General features: G+C 42.3%; 1 protein-coding gene across 1 annotated transcript in view; it reads left to right on the top strand.

The window, feature by feature from the left end:
- Nucleotides 1-18,278, top strand: part of nek6 (NIMA-related kinase 6) — a 95,903-nt gene that overhangs the window by 48,988 nt on the left and 28,637 nt on the right. Inside the window, exon 5 of the mRNA XM_041897525.2 lies at nt 15,927-16,037. Within this exon, the coding sequence (XP_041753459.1) occupies nt 15,927-16,037 (111 nt within the window). The remainder of the gene's footprint in view (nt 1-15,926; nt 16,038-18,278) is intronic.

Genomic DNA, 18,278 nt, shown 5'->3' with positions numbered 1-18,278 from the left:
AAGGTAGGGTAGTACTCTGCGAATGTTGTAGAGCATGAACCTGCAGGATCGGGTCACCGCTTTGATGTTAGCGTAGAACGACAGGGTGTTGTCCAGGGTCACGCCAAGGTTCTTTGCACTCTGGGAGGAGGACACAATGGAGTTTTCAACATGCGGATCATTTGTTCACCCACACCGCGTCTCACAAAGACACGGCGGTTGGAATCAAAAATCTCCAATTTGGACTCCAGACCAAAGGACACATTTCCACCGGTCTAATGTCCATTGCTTGTGTTTCTTGGCCCAAGCAGGTGTCTTCTTCTTATTGGTGTCCTTTAGTAGTGGTTTCTTTGCAGCAATTCGACCATGAAGGCCTGATTCACACAGTCCCCTCTGAACAGTTGATGTTGAGATGTGTCTGTGAAATGAACTCTGTGAAGCATTTATTTGGGCTGCAATTTCTGAGGCTGGTAACTCTAATTAACTTATCCTCTGCAGCAGAGGTAACTCTGGATCTTCCATTCCTGTGGCGGTCATGAGAGCCAGTTTCATCATAGCGCTTGATGGTTTTTGCAACTGCATTTGAAGAAACTTTCAAAGTTCTTGAAATGTTCCGTATTGACTGACCTTCATGTCTTAAAGCAGGGTTGCCCAACCCTGTTCCTGGATAGCTCAGGTTAGTAACACCTGGGGTTGGAGCAAAAACCTACAGGGCGGTAGCTCTCCAGGAACAGGGTTGGGCAGTCCTGTCTTAAAGTAATGATGCACTGTCGTTTCTCTTTCCTTATTTGAGCTGTTCTTGCCATAATATGGACTTGGTCTTTTACCAAATAGGGTTATCTTCTGTATACCACCAAAATATTAAAAATAAAGAAAAACCCTTGAATGAGTAGATGTGTCCAAACTTTTGACTGTGTATTGTATATATATATATATATATATATATATATATATATATATATATATATATATATATATATATAAAATCACACACACTTATGCACACATGTGTTTGGAGTATCGTTAAGTGTGTGTATAGTTCTCCGTCTGTACACGTGTGTGTTACTCTTTGTCATTGTACGGGATCAAAAAGAGCCTCTGTTCTGACACTCCAAGTGTGTTTGCTGTCATCTCACGCTGGCTGTGAAGCTCTGTTTAGAGTGTGTGTGTCATCCCAAGGTGTGGGGGGAGGGACAGCCACAGAAAAAGCGATGAGAGGATGAGAAATAAAGAGAGGGTGAAGAAAAAGGAGGGAGGCGGGAGGAGGAAGGAGGCAGGATGAGGCGGTGGCCCCGCCAGGTCCTTGATCCCGCCCGCCTGTCACCGCCGCCTGTCACTTTAACGACCCGTCAAATCACACGCCCCATCTGCTGCTTGTTACGCCTCCCGGAGTGATTGGCGGCTGCGCTGGCAGTTGGGGTTTTTACGGTGGCATAAATTAAAGTGGTTTGTTGTCATCATCATCAGGGGTGACATTTGTTTTGGTGCGGCGTGTGAGGCGGCCGGGCGGTAAAGTGGAGTTTGACAGGGACTTGAAGTGTGCATCTGTGGGCAGAGACCCCTGTCAGGAAGAGTGGGTCAGATTACCATACGAGAACACTGACAGTGTGTGTGTGTGGCTGCCGTGATAAAGGAGTGCATCACAACCAGTGCTTCATTTGTGGCATGATTTCTTTCTTCTTCACTGTTTGCAATGTAATTCAAGTTGACTCCTCTGTAATTCTCCTGCCCCCCTAAAAAACGTAATGTGAAAACGTGCCTGATATTCTAAGAATTGCGCAACATTGTAGCCTATATTTACCAACGTGTGGCCATTTGTTGTGGTGAGAGAGAGAGAAGTGTGCCTGAATCTCTCACAGAACTAAAATGAGATTAACTTTTATGATCTCTCTTTGCTCTGATAGACAGGAGCCTGCAAATGATCTCTCCAGCGTTGCACTTCATCATTTATTTCATTATAGAATCATAGCCGTGGGATGGGTGCTGGAGGTGCTGCAACACCTCTGATTGAAATACATTTGCCAAAGTTATAGAATTACTGCTGTCTGTTCAGAAATAAATGAAATAATTCTGAATACTACACCAGGAGTAAGCCTATAATTTAGCCACAGCAGATCAATAGCTTATTTAAGCCTAGCTGTGGATTGTGTGTAGCCCAATCACAAGGCATTCCTACAGTCGGGAACGCGCAGCAAATCTGTCAGTGAACAGCATGTAGCCAAAACATGCCTTTCGCAATATTTCAGATACAATCACGGGAAAACACAGGTTGGAAAGCAAACGGGAAGACTAATCTGTATGTAGGCTACCAAGTTATCAACATCCAGATAGGCCTATTAAGTAAACAGCATTTGTCAAGTGAAACAAGAGAGATAGGCATTTGGCGCAAGCTTATCGGCCATCGACGGTGAGTGAGCTGCGCACCATTGGGTGAGTCAGTGAAAGTGGAAAGCTTTTTTTAGGACTAATTTCCTCCTCATATTGTACAATATGTGTGTCTCCACACACGTAGGCCTAGGCTATTAAAGGTTTCAAGACAAGGTCGTTTTTATTGATCCTAGATTCTCAGTTTGTCAGTGTCAAAGTAGCCTGTCATTGCTATCATTTGTGAGGTATTAAAAAAGATTCTGCTAAAGTCTCCAGTCATCGAAAATTATGTAGAATTGCATGAAATGCGTTTATAAAAGGCCACATTTTTCCCGGACCCTAGGCTACTACTTTTTCCCCCCATGTTTGCAATTTTTACAAGCGCCTCTACTCTACTGCTCTGTGAAGGCACGCAAAAGTGATGATAATGAATGCAATGCTTTATTATACTCTTTTTTTTATGCATTCCGGTACCTCTGACCCCCCAGGTCACTCCCCCAGGTTACCCCCCCTCTCGGGCTCACTTTGTATTCCGGCACCTCCCAATTTACAAATTAAGCACTGATCACAACACACACTCTCACAAACACAAACACACATGCATAGGCAGTTAGGCAGACATGTATAGGTATTCCCATGCATGCAGGTACACACGCACACACAGACGCACGTACACGCACATGCGCACACACACACAGACGCACGTACACACACACACACACACACACACGCACACAGACAGACACATGGAGACATAGACATACAGACACACACACACAGAGAGAGACATAGACACACACAGACAGAGACACAGACATATACACACACAGACACACACACACAGTATGCTATATGACTATCTGTTTTCCTGGACACCTACTGATCCATATGGGGTGTGTTTTAAGAGGTTAGCCAGCAGGCTCTACTGTGTTTTAAGAGGCTGTATAGTACAGTACAGTACATGTGTAAAACAGGCCGAGAGATACTTCATAGCTAGCCAGCAGCCTGTAATCAGCGGTTAGGTTGCATTGCTGAGGCATGCGGATAGTGTGGCTCCTGGAGTCCTGGCTTTCTCACGCACACCGGGACATCAAGTCAAATTTTATTTGTCACATGCACTGAATACAACTGGTGTAGACTTTACAGTGAAATGCTTGCTTATGAGCCCTTCCCAACAATGCATCGTTTTAGAGTAAGAGGGGTAAAATAAAATACATGAGAATGGAGCTACATACATGGAATACTAGTACTAGATCAATGTGGAGCTACATACATGGAATACTAGTATCAGATATATGTGGAGCTACATACATGGAATACTAGTACCAGATCAATGTGGAGCTACATACATGGAATACTAGTACCAGATCAATGTGGAGCTACATACATGGAATACTAGTACCAGATCAACGTGGAGCTACATACATGGAATACTAGTACCAGATATATGTGGAGCTACATACAGGGAATACTAGTATCAGATATATGTGGAGCTACATACAGGGAATACTAGTACCAGATCAATGTGGAGCTACATACATGGGATACTAGTACCAGATCAATGTGGAGCTACATACAGGGAATACTAGTACCAGATCAATGTGGAGCTACATACAGGGAATACTAGTACCAGATCAATGTGGAGCTACATACATGGAATACTAGTACCAGATCAATGTGGAGCTACATACAGGGAATAATAGTATCAGATATATGTGGAGCTACATACAGGGAATACTAGTACCAGATCAATGTGGAGCTACATACATGGGATACTAGTACCAGATCAATGTGGAGCTACATACAGGGAATACTAGTATCAGATATATGTGGAGCTACATACAGGGAATACTAGTTCCAGATCAATGTGGAGCTACATACATGGAATACTAGTACCAGATCAATGTGGAGCTACATACAGGGAATACTAGTTCCAGATCAATGTGGAGCTACATACAGGGAATACTAGTTCAGATATATGTGGAGCTACATACAGGGAATACTAGTTCCAGATCAATGTGGAGCTACATGCAGGGAATACTAGTTCCAGATCAATGTGGAGCTACATACAGGGAATACTAGTTCCAGATCAGTGTGGAGCTACATACATGGAATACTAGTACCAGATCAATGTGGAGCTACATACATGGAATACTAGTACCAGATCAATGTGGAGCTACATACATGGAATACTAGTACCAGATCAATGTGGAGCTACATACATGGAATACTAGTACCAGATCAATGTGGAGCTACATACAGGGAATACTAGTACCAGATCAATGTGAGCTACATACATGGAATACTAGTACCAGATCAATGTGGAGCTACATACATGGAATACTAGTACCAGATCAATGTGGAGCTACATACATGGAATACTAGTACCAGATCAATGTGGAGCTACATACATGGAATACTAGTACCAGATCAATGTGGAGCTACATACATGGAATACTAGTACCAGATCAATGTGGAGCTACATACAGGGAATACTAATACCAGATCAATGTGGAGCTACATACATGGAATACTAGTACCAGATCAATGTGGAGCTACATACAGGGAATACTAGTACCAGATCAATGTGGAGCTACATACATGGAATACTAGTACCAGATCAATGTGGAGCTACGTACAGGGAATACTAGTATCAGATATATGTGGAGCTACATACATGGAATACTAGTACCAGATCAATGTGGAGCTACATACATGGAATACTAGTACCAGATCAATGTGGAGCTACATACATGGAATACTAGTACCAGATCAATGTGGAGCTACATACATGGAATACTAGTATCAGATATATGTGGAGCTACATACATGGAATACTAGTTCCAGATCAATGTGGAGCTACATACATGGAATACTAGTATCAGATATACAGTGGGGAGAACAAGTATTTGATACACTGCCGATTTTGCAGGTTTTCCTACTTACAAAGCATGTAGAGGTCTGTAATTTTTATCATAGGTACACTTCAACTGTGAGAGACGGAATCTAAAACAAAAATCCAGAAAATCACATTGTATGATTTTTAAGTAATTAATTTGCATTTTATTGCATGACATAAGTATTTGATACATCAGAAAAGCAGAACTTAATATTTGGTACAGAAACCTTTGTTTGCAATTACAGAGCTCATACGTTTCCTGTAGGTCTTGACCAGGTTTGTATCAGATATATGTGGAGCTACATACAGGGAATACAAGTACCAGATCAATGTGGAGCTACATACATGGAATACTAGTACCAGATCAATTAGTACACATGGAATACTAGTACCAGATCAATGTGGAGCTACACAGGGAATACTAGTTCCAGATCAATGTGGAGCTACATACATGGAATACTAGTACCAGATCAATGTGGAGCTACATACAGGGAATACTAGATCAGATATGTGCAGCTATATACAGGGACAGATCAATGTGGAGCTACATACATGGAATACTAGTACCAGATCAATGTGGAGCTATATACAGGGAGTACCAGTACCAGATCAATGTGGAGCTATATACAGGGAATACCAGTACCAGATTAATGTGCAGAGATACGAGTTATTCTCTCACTGTTCAAATAAACCTACCATTAAAATTATAGACTGATAATTTCTTTGTCAGTGGGCAAACATACAAAATCAGCAGGGGATCAAATACTTTTTTCCCTCACTGTATATACCTCAAATACCTTATTATTATATATCCTGATGCCTAGTCACTTTACCCTGCATTCATGTACAGTTGGAAGTCGGAAGCTTTACATACACCTTAGCCAAATACATTTAAACTCCGTTTTTCACAATTCCTGACATTTAATCCTAGTAAGAATTCACTGTTTTAGGTCAGTTAGAATCACCACTTTATTTTAAGAATAACCTGACCTAAGACAGGAAATGTTTTCTAGAATTGTAAAAAACTGAGTTTAAATGTGTATTTGACTAAGGTGTATGTAAACTTCCGACTTCAACTGTACATGAATGCAGGGTAAAGTGACTAGGCATCAGGATATATAATAATAAGGTATTTGAGGTATATACAGTGAGGGAAAAAAGTATTTGATCCCCTGCTGATTTTGTATGTTTGCCCACTGACAAAGAAATTATCAGTCTATAATTTTAATGGTAGGTTTATTTGAACAGTGAGAGACAGAATAACAACAAAAAAATCCAGAAAAATGCATGTCAAAAATGTTATAAATTGATTTGCATTTTAATGAGGGAAAAAAGTATTTGACCCCTCTGCAAAACATGACTTAGTACTTGGTGGCAAAACCCTTGTTGGCAATCACAGAGGTCAGACGTTTCTTGTAGTTGGCCACCAGGTTTGCACACATCTCAGGAGGGATTTTGTCCCACTCCTCTTTGCAGATCTTCTCCAAGTCATTAAGGTTTCGAGGTTGACGTTTGGCAACTCGAACCTTCAGCTCCCTCCACAGATTTTCTATGGGATTAAGGTCTGGAGACTGGCTAGTTCACTCCAGGACCTTAATGTGCTTCTTCTTGAGACACTCCTTTGTTGCCTTGGCCGTGTGTTTTGGGTCATTGTCATGCTGGAATACCCATCCACAACCCATTTTCAATGCCATGGCTGAGGGAAGGAGGTTCTCACCCAAGATTTGACAGTACATGGCCCCGTCCATCGTCCCTTTGATGCGGTGAAGTTGTCCTGTCCCCTTAGCAGAAAAACAACCCCAAGGCATAATGTTTCCACCTCCATGTTTGACGGTGGGAATGGTGTTCTTGGGGTCATAGGCAGCATTCCTCCTCCTCCAAACACGGCGAGTTGAGTTGATGCCAAAGAGCTCCATTTTGGTCTCATCTGACCACAACACTTTCACCCAGTTCTCCACTGAATCATTCAGATGTTCATTTGCAAACTTCAGACGGGCATATGTGCTTTCTTGAGCAGGGGGACCTTGTGAGCACTGCAGGATTTCAGTCCTTGACGGCGTAGTGTGTTACCAATTGTTTTCTTGGTGACTATGGTCCCAGCTGCCTTGAGATCAATGACAAGATCCTCCCGTGTAGTTCTGGGCTGATTCCTCCAACTCCACAAGGTGAGATCTTGCATGGAGCCCCAGGCCGAGGGAGATTGACAATTATTTTGTGTTTCTTCCATTTGCGAATAATCGCACCAACTGTTGTCACCTTCTCACTAAGCTGCTTGGCGATGGTCTTGTAGCAAATTCCAGCCTTGTGTAGGTCTACAATCTTGTCCCTGACATCCTTGGAGAGCTCTTTGGTCTTGGCCATGGTGGAGAGTTTGGAATCTGATTGATTGATTGCTTTTGTGGACAGGTGTCTTTTATACAGGTAACAAACTGAGATTAGGAGCACTCCCTTTAAGAGTGTGCTCCTAATCTCAGCTCGTTACCTGTATAAAAGACACCTGGGAGCCAGAAATCTTTCTGATTGAGAGGGGGTCAAATACTTATTTCCCTCATTAAAATGCAAATACATTCATAACATTTTTGACATGCGTTTTTCTGGATTGTTTTGTTGTTATTCTGTCTCTCACTGTTCAAATAAACCTACCATTAATATTATAGACTGATAATTTCTTTGTCAGTGGGCAAATGTACAAAATCAGCACGGGATCAAATACATTTTTCCCTCACTGTATGTACATGAATGCAGGGTAAAGTGACTAGACATCAGGATATATTATAATAATAATAATAATAAGGTATTTGAGGTATATATATACATGAATGCAGGGTAAAGTGACTAGGCATCAGGATATATAATAATAATAATAATAATAATAAGGTATTTGAGGTAGATATGTACATGAATGCAGGGTAAAGTGACTAGACATCAGGATATATAATAAGATATTTGAGGTAGATATGTACATGAATGCAGGGTAAAGTGACTAGGCATCAGGATATATAATAAGATATTTGAGGTAGATATGTACATGAATGCAGGGTAAAGTGACTACATCAGGATATATAATAAGATATTTGAGGTAGATATGTACATGAATGCAGGGTAAAGTGACTAGGCATCAGGATATATAATAAGATATTTGAGGTAGATATGTACATGAATGCAGGGTAAAGTGACTAGGCATCAGGATATATAATAATAAGATATTTGAGGTAGATATGTACATGAATGCAGGGTAAAGTGACTAGACATCAGGATATATAATAAGAATAAGAGTAAAATAAAAAACAGAGTAGCAGCAACAAATGTAAAAGTGTGTGTGTGTGTAATGTGTGTGTGTGTGTGTGTGTGTGTGTGTGTGTGTGTGTGTGGTGTATGTGAATGTGTGGGAGTGTCAATCTAGTGTGTGTGTGAGTGAGGTGTGTGTGTGTGTGTGTATGTGTGTGTGTGTGTATATATAGTCTAGTGAGTGTGCTTAGGGTCAGTGCAGATAATTTGGGTAACCCTTTAATTAACTATTAGCAGTCTGGCTATTCTTATGGCTTGGGGGTAGAAGTCTGTTGGTCATTTGACTCTACACGAACGAAGAGATGGGCGCACACACACACATACTCACAGACAAATGCTATATTTTCACACGATCACACATACCCGGACGCATGCTCACACACATCCGTAGGTGAGATTGCTATAGTATGATTCTGTTTTCCTATCCCACCCATACGCGTCAGGGGATTTCTGAGTAATGTATGGGCTGATTCTGACAGCCCAAACAGACCAGTAATATGGTTATCAGAACGGCCCGTAGAACGGCCCCCTGGACAGGACGCTAGTCTATCGTAAGTTCTTACCCTCAATCAGTCTCCTTAGTGCCAAGCAGAGAGGCATCAGGGCCAGTATTCATAAACCATCTCAGAGTAGGAGTGCTGATCTAGGATCAGGTTCCCCCCGCCCATACAATCGTATTTATTATAATCTAAAAGGCTAAACTGATCCTAGATCATCACTCCTACTTTCAAATAAAATAAAATAAAGCTTTATCTATACTACACATTTCAGACATGGAATGCAACGAAAGGTGCGTCACAGGAAAAAAAAAAACAAATAAAAAAAACTATGAAAATGAAATCAGAAATATTTACTACACAACAAACATAAAATGAAAAAACTAAAGAATAACAATAAAAACTGAAAGACTAAAAAGCACTTTAAGGAAAAACAAAGGTGTGTTTTAAGATCTCTTTTAAATATGTCCACAGTTTCGGCCCCCCTCAGGTTCTCTGGAAGGCTATTCCAGAGGCTGGGAGCATAGTAACTAAAGGCTGCCTCTCCATGCCTCTTGGTCCTAGGCTTTGGGATAGTTAAAAGGCCTGTGCCAGAGGACCTGAGGGACCTACTGTGTACATAACTTAAAAGCATGTCTGACATGTATTGGGGTGCACAATCGTGGATTGATTTAAAAACCAATAGAAGAATTGTAAAATGAATTCTAAAACTTTGAGACGCTTGATACATATGGGCCCTGGTCTCATTTTTAGAGTCTTTGGTATGACTTGACCAGGGATCAAACACTCAACCTTCCAATCTCAGGGCAGACACTCTAACCAGTTCAACCAGTTGGTAATGCCACTGAGCTTCACTGAATTGGCTTACTGTTTATTTTGTTCCTATCACATTCCAAATTGAAGCACTATTCTGACTCACTATTCTGGTTGATAATAACTCATGAGAGATATCACAAGGTCATACACCTTATTACAAGTCTTATAATGCATTATGACCACGTCATAATGCATTATACCGGTTAGCTGTGTGTTACCCCACCTAGCCTATAGCGTTCTACTCCTCCAGCATCTTTTCATTTGGTCTGCGTCTCACAACTGTTCTTCTTTGTGATCCGAACACCTCAAACTTCGATTTGTCTGTCCATAACACTTTTTTCCAATCTTCCTCTGTCCAATGTCTGTGTTCTTTTGCCCATCTTAATCTTTTCTTTTTATTGGCCAGTCTGAGATATGGCTTTTTCTTTGCAACTCTGCCTAGAAGGTCAGCATCCCGGAGTCACCTCTTCACTGTTGACGTTGAGACTGGTGTCTCTTTGCGGGTACTATTTAATGCAGCTGCCAGTTGAGGACCTGTGAGGTGTCTGTTTCTCAAACTAGACACTCTAATGTATTTGTCCTCTTGCTCAGTTGTGCACCGGGGCCTCCCATTCCCCTTTCTATTCTGGTTAGAGCCAGTTTGCGCTGTTCTGTGAAGGGAGTAGTACACAGCATTGTACAAGAGCTTCAGTTTCTTGGCAATTTCTCGCATGGAATAGCCTTCATTTCTCAGAACAAGAATAGACTGACGAGTTTCAGAAGAAAGTTATTTGTTTCTGGCCATTTTGAGCCTGTAATCGAACCCACAATTGCTGATGCTCCAGATACTCAACTAGTCTCAAGAAGGCCAGTTTTATTGCTTTTTTAATCAGCACAACAGTTTTCAGCTGTGCTAACATAATTGCAAAAGGGTTTTCTAATGATCTATTAGCCTTTTTAAAATGATCAACTTGGATTAGCAAACACAACGTGCCATTGGAACACAGGACTGATGGTTGCTGATAATGGGCCTCTGTATGCCTATGTAGATATTCCATAAAAAATCAGCCGTTTCTAGCTACAATAGCCATTTACAACATTAACAATGTCTACACTGTATTTCTGATCAATTTGATGTTATTTTAATGGACAAATAAATTGCTTTTCTTTCGAAAACAAGGACATTTCTAAGTGACCCCAAACTTTTGAACGGTAGTGTATATATAATCAAATCAAATCAAATGTATTGGTCACATGCGCCGAATACAACAGGTGCAGACATTACAGTGAAATGCTTACTTACAGCCCTTAACCAACAGTGCATTTATTTTAACAAAAAAAGTAAAAATAAAACAACAACAAAAAAAGTGTTGAGAAAAAAAGAGCAGAAGTAAAATAAAATAGCAGTAGGGAGGCTATATACAGGGGTTACCGGTGCAGAGTCAATGTGCGGGGGGCACCGGCTAGTTGAGATAGTTGAAGTAATATGTACATGTGGGTAGAGTTAAAGTGACTATGCATAAATAATTAACAGAGTAGCAGCAGCGTAAAAAGGATGGGGTGGGGGGGCAGTGCAAATAGTCCGGGTAGCCATGATTAGCTGTTCAGGAGTCTTATGGCTTGGGGGTAGAAGCTGTTGAGAAGTCTTTTGGACCTAGACTTGGCACTCCGGTACCGCTTGCCGTGCGGTAGCAGGGAGAACAGTCTATGACTAGGGTGGCTGGAGTCTTTGACAATTTTGAGGGCCTTCCTCTGACACCGCCTGGTATAGAGGTCCTGGATGGCAGGAAGCTTGGCCCCAGTGATGTACTGGGCCGTACGCACTACCCTCTGTAGTGCCTTTGCGGTCGGAGGCCAAGCAGTTGCCATACCAGGCGGTGATGCAACCAGTCAGGATGCTCTCGATGGTGCAGCTGTAGAATTTTTTGAGGATCTGAGGACCCATGCCAAATCTTTTCAGTCTCCTGAGGGGGAATAGGCTTTGTCGTGCCCTCTTCACGACTGTCTTGGTGTGTTTGGACCATGATAGTTCGCAGTTGGTGATGTGGACACCAAGGAACTTGAAGCTCTCAACCTGTTCCACTACAGCCCTGTCGATGAGAATGGGGGCGTGCTCAGTCCTCTTTTTTTTCCTGTAGTCCACAATCATCTCCTTTGTCTTGGTCACGTTGAGGGAGAGGTTGTTGTCCTGGCACCACACGGCCAGGTCTCTGACCTCCTCCCTATAGGCTGTCTCATCGTTGTCGGTGATCAGGCCTACCACTGTTGTGTCGTCTGCAAACTTAATGATGGTGTTGGAGTCGTGCCTGGCCATGCAGTCATGGGTGAACAGAGAGTACAGGAGGGGGACTGAGCACGCACTCTGAGGGGCCCCCCGTGTTGAGGATCAGTGTGGCAGATGTGTTGTTACCTACCCTTACCACCTGGGGGCGGCCCGTCAGGAAGTCCAGGATCCAGTTGCAGAGGGAGGTGTTTAGTCCCAGGATCCTTAGCTTAGTGATGAGCTTTGAGGGCACTATGGTGTTGAATGCTGAGCTGTAGTCAATGAATAGCATTCTCACGTAGGTGTTCCTCTTGTCCAGGTGGGAAAGGGCAGTGTGGAGTGCAATAGAGATTGCATCATCTGTGGATCTGTTGGGGCGGTATGCAAATTGGAGTGGGTCTAGGGTTTCTGGGATAATGCTGTTGATGTGAGCCATGACCAGCCTTTCAAAGCACTTCATGGCTACAGACGTCAGTGCTACGGGTCGGTAGTCATTTAGGCAGGTTATCTTAGAGTCCTTGGGCACGGGGACTATGGTGGTCTGCTTGAAACATGTTAGTATTACAGACTCAGTCAGGGACATGTTGAAAACGTCAGTGAAGACACTTGCCAGTTGGTCAGCACATGCTCGGAGTACACGTCCTGGTAATCACATCGGCTACGGAGAGCGTGATCACATAGTCATCCGGAACAGCTGGTGCTCTCATGCATGCATATACATATCCTTTTAAAAATATATATATTTCCCTTTATTACTTTCCAACCCCACCACCCCTTCCCTAATTGGAGTAAACTAGTGAACAACAACGCTTAGGCCTCTACGTACAGCTTATACATACTATATACATTTTATGGTCAATTCTACAATAATTCTATTTTGTTTGTTTTTACTCCTGAACTTCCTCTACCCTCAACCTCTCCGATCAGTTTCATGATGTCCATCCGGTGTGCTTCTATATGCCGTATCTTTCTAACTGTGCTCTTTCACAAAAGCTCTCAACCTATAACCTATATACTTATTATGGACACAGTATGCTTTACATTAGTTATCTTATTGTTATTAGTCCCATCCTTCAACTCCATTCAACACCTCCCATCTATCTCTTAACACCATCCATTTTGGATTTCTATTTGCCATATATTTTTCAACTGTACTGTGATGTTTTATAAAAGTTCTGAACCCTTCTATTCTCATTGTTTTTACAGATTGTAAATTGAAAATAAACATTTTTGCTAAAAGTATTATTATATTATTGATCGATTTGACTATGACTTTTCAGATCACCCAGTAGTGCTATCTGCAGGGTTAGCTCCAGGTAAATATTGCAATCCTTTAGCCATTCCTGGACCTGTGTCCAAAAACAAGCTACAAATGGACAGTACCAAAACAAATGATCTAATGATTCTGTCTCTTCGCAGCAAAATCTGCAGAGCTGGGAAGATTGATTGATTATCCCCCATATAAATTACAGTCTATTGGTAGCAAGAATTTTGTATAATAATTTAAATTGAAAAATTATAAGTTTTGAATCCGGCGTCATTTTGCGTATCAGTTCATAAACACTATGCCATGCAATCAGTTCGTCAAAAATCTCTTCCCAACTATTTTGCAATTTATATGGGACGGCTGTCAATCCTTTGGTCCTTAAATGAAACTGGTATACTTTTTTATTTATCACAATTTTCTTTAACCAATTAAGTTCTTTAATGCAGGGCCGACAGACAAGTTCCTTACTTTTTCCCCCTTTCACTTTCCTCTTCCATTTTTGCGGTAATGCTGCAATTATTTGGTTGTAATTTTGGGTAGAGCAGACATTTCCATATGTTTTTGTTAGCTGCATGTGCGACATAACTCCACCAGTCCTACCTATGATATCATTTACGAAGATTATACCTTTTTTAAACATTCTTTAAAAAATATATATGTTTTTTTTAACAATTAGTATATTTGAGTTTAACCACCATATTTGTTGCATTATTTGTTCTGTCGTTCTCTGGAGGATTAAATTGAAATTGCAACCAACTTTGTATGGCTTGTTTTAGAAATAGTGATATTTGGGAGATTATTTCCTTTTCAAATAACTGAAAGTGAGAGGTTGTAATCTGAATAAAGGGAAAAAGGCCATTCTTGAACATGGGGTGAGACAATCTTACTAATTTGCTAGAGAACCAGTTCGGATTTAAGTATAACTTTTGTATTACTGAAGCTTTTAGTGATAGGTCTAATACTTTAATATTTAATAATTTCTGTCATCCGAATTGCGGATTGATATTCATTATATAAATAGGCCCGTTTAATGTTGTCTGGCTTGCCGTTCCAAATAAAATTGAATATTTTTTTCTCATATAAATTAAAAAACTGTTCGCTTGGGGTAGGCAAGACCATAAGCAAATAGGTAAACTGGGATAATACTAATGAGTTAATCAGGGGGATTTTTCCACAAATAGACAGGTATTTACCTTTCCATGGTAGCAAGATCTTATCTATTTTTGCTAACTTTCTATTAACATTTATTGGAGTGAGATCATTTATTTCATTTGGGATATGTATTCTGAGTATATCCACATCACCATCAGACCATTTTATTGGTAAACTACATGGTAATGTAAAAATTGTATTTTTTTAGTGATCCAATGCGTAATATAGTACATTTATCATAATTTGGTAGTAATCCAGAGAGGTTAGAATATGTATCTAGATCCTCTATGAGGCTGTGGAGGGATTCAAGTTGTGTATTTAAAAGAAAACATGAATCATCAGCGTACAATGACACCTTTTGTTTTTAAGCCCTGGATCTCTAATCCCTTGATATTATTGTTGGATCTGGTTTTAATAGCTAACATTTTGATGGCCATAATAAATAGATATGCCGATAGTGGACAACCTTATTTTACACCTCTTGACAGTTTAAAACTTTCTGAGAAATAGCCATTATTTACTATTTTACACCTAGGGATACTATACATGATGTTAACCCATTTTATGAGAGATTCTCCAATATTGAAATGCTCCAGGCATTTATATATAAACTCCAGTCGTACTTTATCAAATGCCTTTTCAAAGTCTGCAATGAATAGCAGGCCTGGTTTCCCAGATTTTTCATAGTGTTCTATTGTTTCCAGTACTTGCCTTATATTATCTCCAATGTATCGTCCATGTAAAAAACCTGTCTGATTAGAATGAATAATGTCCGACAATACCTTTGAAATTCTATGCGCTATACATTTTGCTAGAATTTTTGCATCCCAACACTGAAGTGTAAGGGGCATCCAATTTTTTTAATGGACTGGATCTTTATATTTCCCACTTGTATCCTGTTTCAGTAATAGTGAAATCAGACCTGTCCTGTAAGTTTTAGCGGGGACGTGTTAATACATTTGAGTGAGGACAACAAGACATCGAAGGCACTGCAACGCAGTGTTAGCTGTGCCACTAGAGATCCTGGTTCGAATCCAGGCTCTGTCGTAGCCGGCCGCGACCGGGAGACCCATGGGGCGGCGCACAATTGGCCCAGCGTCGTCCAGGGTAGGGGAGGGAATGGCCGGCAGGGATGTAGCTCAGTTGGTAGAGCATGGCGTTTGCAACGCCAGGGTTGTGGGTTTGATTCCCACGGGGGAATGAAAAATTGAAAATAATGAATGCATTCACTAACTGGAAGTTGCTCTGGATAAGAGCGTCTGCTAAATGACTAAAATGTAAAATGTAAGACATGTTAACCTTGTCTAACTCTGGAACTGGAACAGTTTGGTTTGTCTGATTTGAGATAGAAAACATCCCCTTCTCAAACAGACATGACTGTAGAACCTGAACTGACATTCTGTTTCCTTCTCCTCACAGCATTTGAACCACCCCAACGTGATCAAGTACCTGGACTCCTTCATCGAGGACAACGAACTCAACATCTTGCTGGAGCTGGCGGACGCCGGTGACCTCTCTCAGATGATCAAGGTGAGGGGTCAGAGGTCAGAGGTTAGAGGTCAGACACTGACTGGTTACTGGTGGCTGGTCTCAGGTGGTGCATGGCAGGGAGAGGCCAAACTTTCAGGGGCTTGAATAACATCCCCCTGGCTCGTCTGCTGGGATAGACAGGGCCAGGAGAGAGCGAGAGTGTGAGTGAGGAGAAGGGGGATATGGAGTGTGGTTGTGGGATGTGTGTTTGAGAGAGAGCGATAGATTAGGGGAGAGAGATGAAGAAATAGCCATAGATCAGGGTAGAGAGATGAGGAGAGAGTGATAGATCAGGGGAGAGAGAGATGAAGTGAGAACGATAGATCAGGGGAGAGAGATGAAGAAAGAGCGATAGATCAGGGGCGAGAGATGGAGAGAGAGCGATAGATCAGGGGAGAGAGATGGAGAGAGCGATAGATCAGGGGAGAGAGATGAAGTGAGAGCGATAGATCAGGGGAGAGAGATGAAGAGAGAGAGAGCGATAGATCAGGGGAGAGAGATGAAGTGAGAGCGATAGATCAGGGGAGAGAGATGGAGAGAGAGAGCGATAGATCAGGGGAGAGAGATGAAGAGAGAGAGCAGAGTCCCCCAGGCTCTTGACAGCCTGCTCTGACAGACACAACCTCTCCTTAGCCTCTCTGTACCTCCACCGGCCTGACACTGCCACGCCCCATCACACACACACACAAAGATGCACATCCACACATACATCCTCCACACAATCGTTCTCCTCATCTCTCCACCTTTCCCTCTCCGCATCTGTTTGTCTCTCTCTTCTCATCTCTTTCCTCTCCTCTTGTCTCTCTCTTTCCTCTCCTCTTGTCTCTCTCTTTCCTCTCCTCTTGTCTCTCTCTTTCCTCTCCTCTCTCTCTTTCCTCTCCTCTTGTCTCTCTTTCCCCTCCTCTTGTCTCTCTTTCCTCTCCTCTTGTCTCTCTCTTTCCTCTCCCCTTGTCTCTCTTTCCTCTTGTCTCTCTCTTTCCTCTCCTCTCCTCTCTCTTTCCTCACCCCTTGTCTCTCTTTCCTCTCCTCTCTCTTTCCTCTCCTCTTGTCCCTCTTTCCCCTCCTCTCTCTCTTTCCTCTCCTCTCTCTCTTTCCTCTCCTCTCTCTCTTTCCTCTCGTCTCTCTCTTTCCTCTCCTCTCTCTCTTTCCTCTCCTCTTGTCTCTCTCTTTCCTCTCCTCTCTCTTTCCCCTCCTATTGTCTCTCTCTTTCCTCTCCTCTCTCTCTTTCCTCTCCTCTCTCTCTTTCCTCCCCTCCTCTCTCTCTCTTTCCTCCCCTCCTCTCTCTCTTTCCTCCCCTCCTCTCTCTCTTTCCTCTCCTCTTGTCTCTCTCTTTCCTCTCCTCTTGTCTCCCTTTCCTCTCCTCTTGTCTCTCTCTTTCCTCTCCTCTTGTCTCTCTCTTTCCTCTCCTCTTGTCTCTCTCTTTCCTCTCCTCTCCTCTCTCTCTTTCCCCTCCTCTTGTCTCTCTCTTTCCTCTCCTCTTGTCTCTCTCTTTCCTCTCCTCTTGTCTCTCTCTTTCCTCCCCTCCTCTCTCTCTTTCCTCCCCTCCTCTCTCTCTTTCCTCTCCTCTTGTCTCTCTCTTTCCTCTCCTCTTGTCTCCCTTTCCTCTCCTCTTGTCTCTCTCTTTCCTCTCCTCTTGTCTCTCTCTTTCCTCTCCTCTTGTCTCTCTCTTTCCTCTCCTCTCCTCTCTCTCTTTCCCCTCCTCTTGTCTCTCTCTTTCCTCTCCTATTGTCTCTTTCCTCTCCTATTGTCTCTTTCCTCTCCTCTCCTCTCTCTTTCCTCTTGTCTCTCTCTTTCCTCTCCTCTTGTCTCTCTCTTTCCTCTCCTCTTGTCTCTCTCTTTCCTCTCCTCTTGTCTCTCTCTTTCACCTCCTCTCCTCTCTCTCTTTCCCCTCCTCTCCTCTCTTTCCTCTCCTCTTGTCTCTCTCTTTCCTCTCCTCTCTCTTTCCCCTCCTATTGTCTCTCTCTTTCCTCTCCTCTCTCTCTTTCCTCCCCTCCTCTCTCTCTCTTTCCTCCCCTCCTCTCTCTTTCCTCCCCTCCTCTCTCTCTTTCCTCTCCTCTTGTCTCTCTCTTTCCCCTCCTCTTGTCTCTCTCTTTCCTCTCCTCTCTCTCTCTTTCCTCTCCTCTCCTCTCTTTCCTCCCCTCCTCTCTTTCCTCTCCTCTCTCTCTTTCCTCTCCTCTCTCTCTTTCCTCTCCTCTTGTCTCTCTCTTTCCCCTCCTCTTGTCTCTCTCTTTCCCCTCCTCT

The sequence above is a fragment of the Coregonus clupeaformis genome, chromosome 15, assembly GCF_020615455.1.
Source record: "Coregonus clupeaformis isolate EN_2021a chromosome 15, ASM2061545v1, whole genome shotgun sequence".
Classification (NCBI taxonomy): Eukaryota; Metazoa; Chordata; class Actinopteri; order Salmoniformes; family Salmonidae; genus Coregonus; species Coregonus clupeaformis.
The sequence above is the reverse complement of the archived record's forward strand: the minus strand, read 5'-3'. Positions and strand labels throughout refer to the sequence as shown.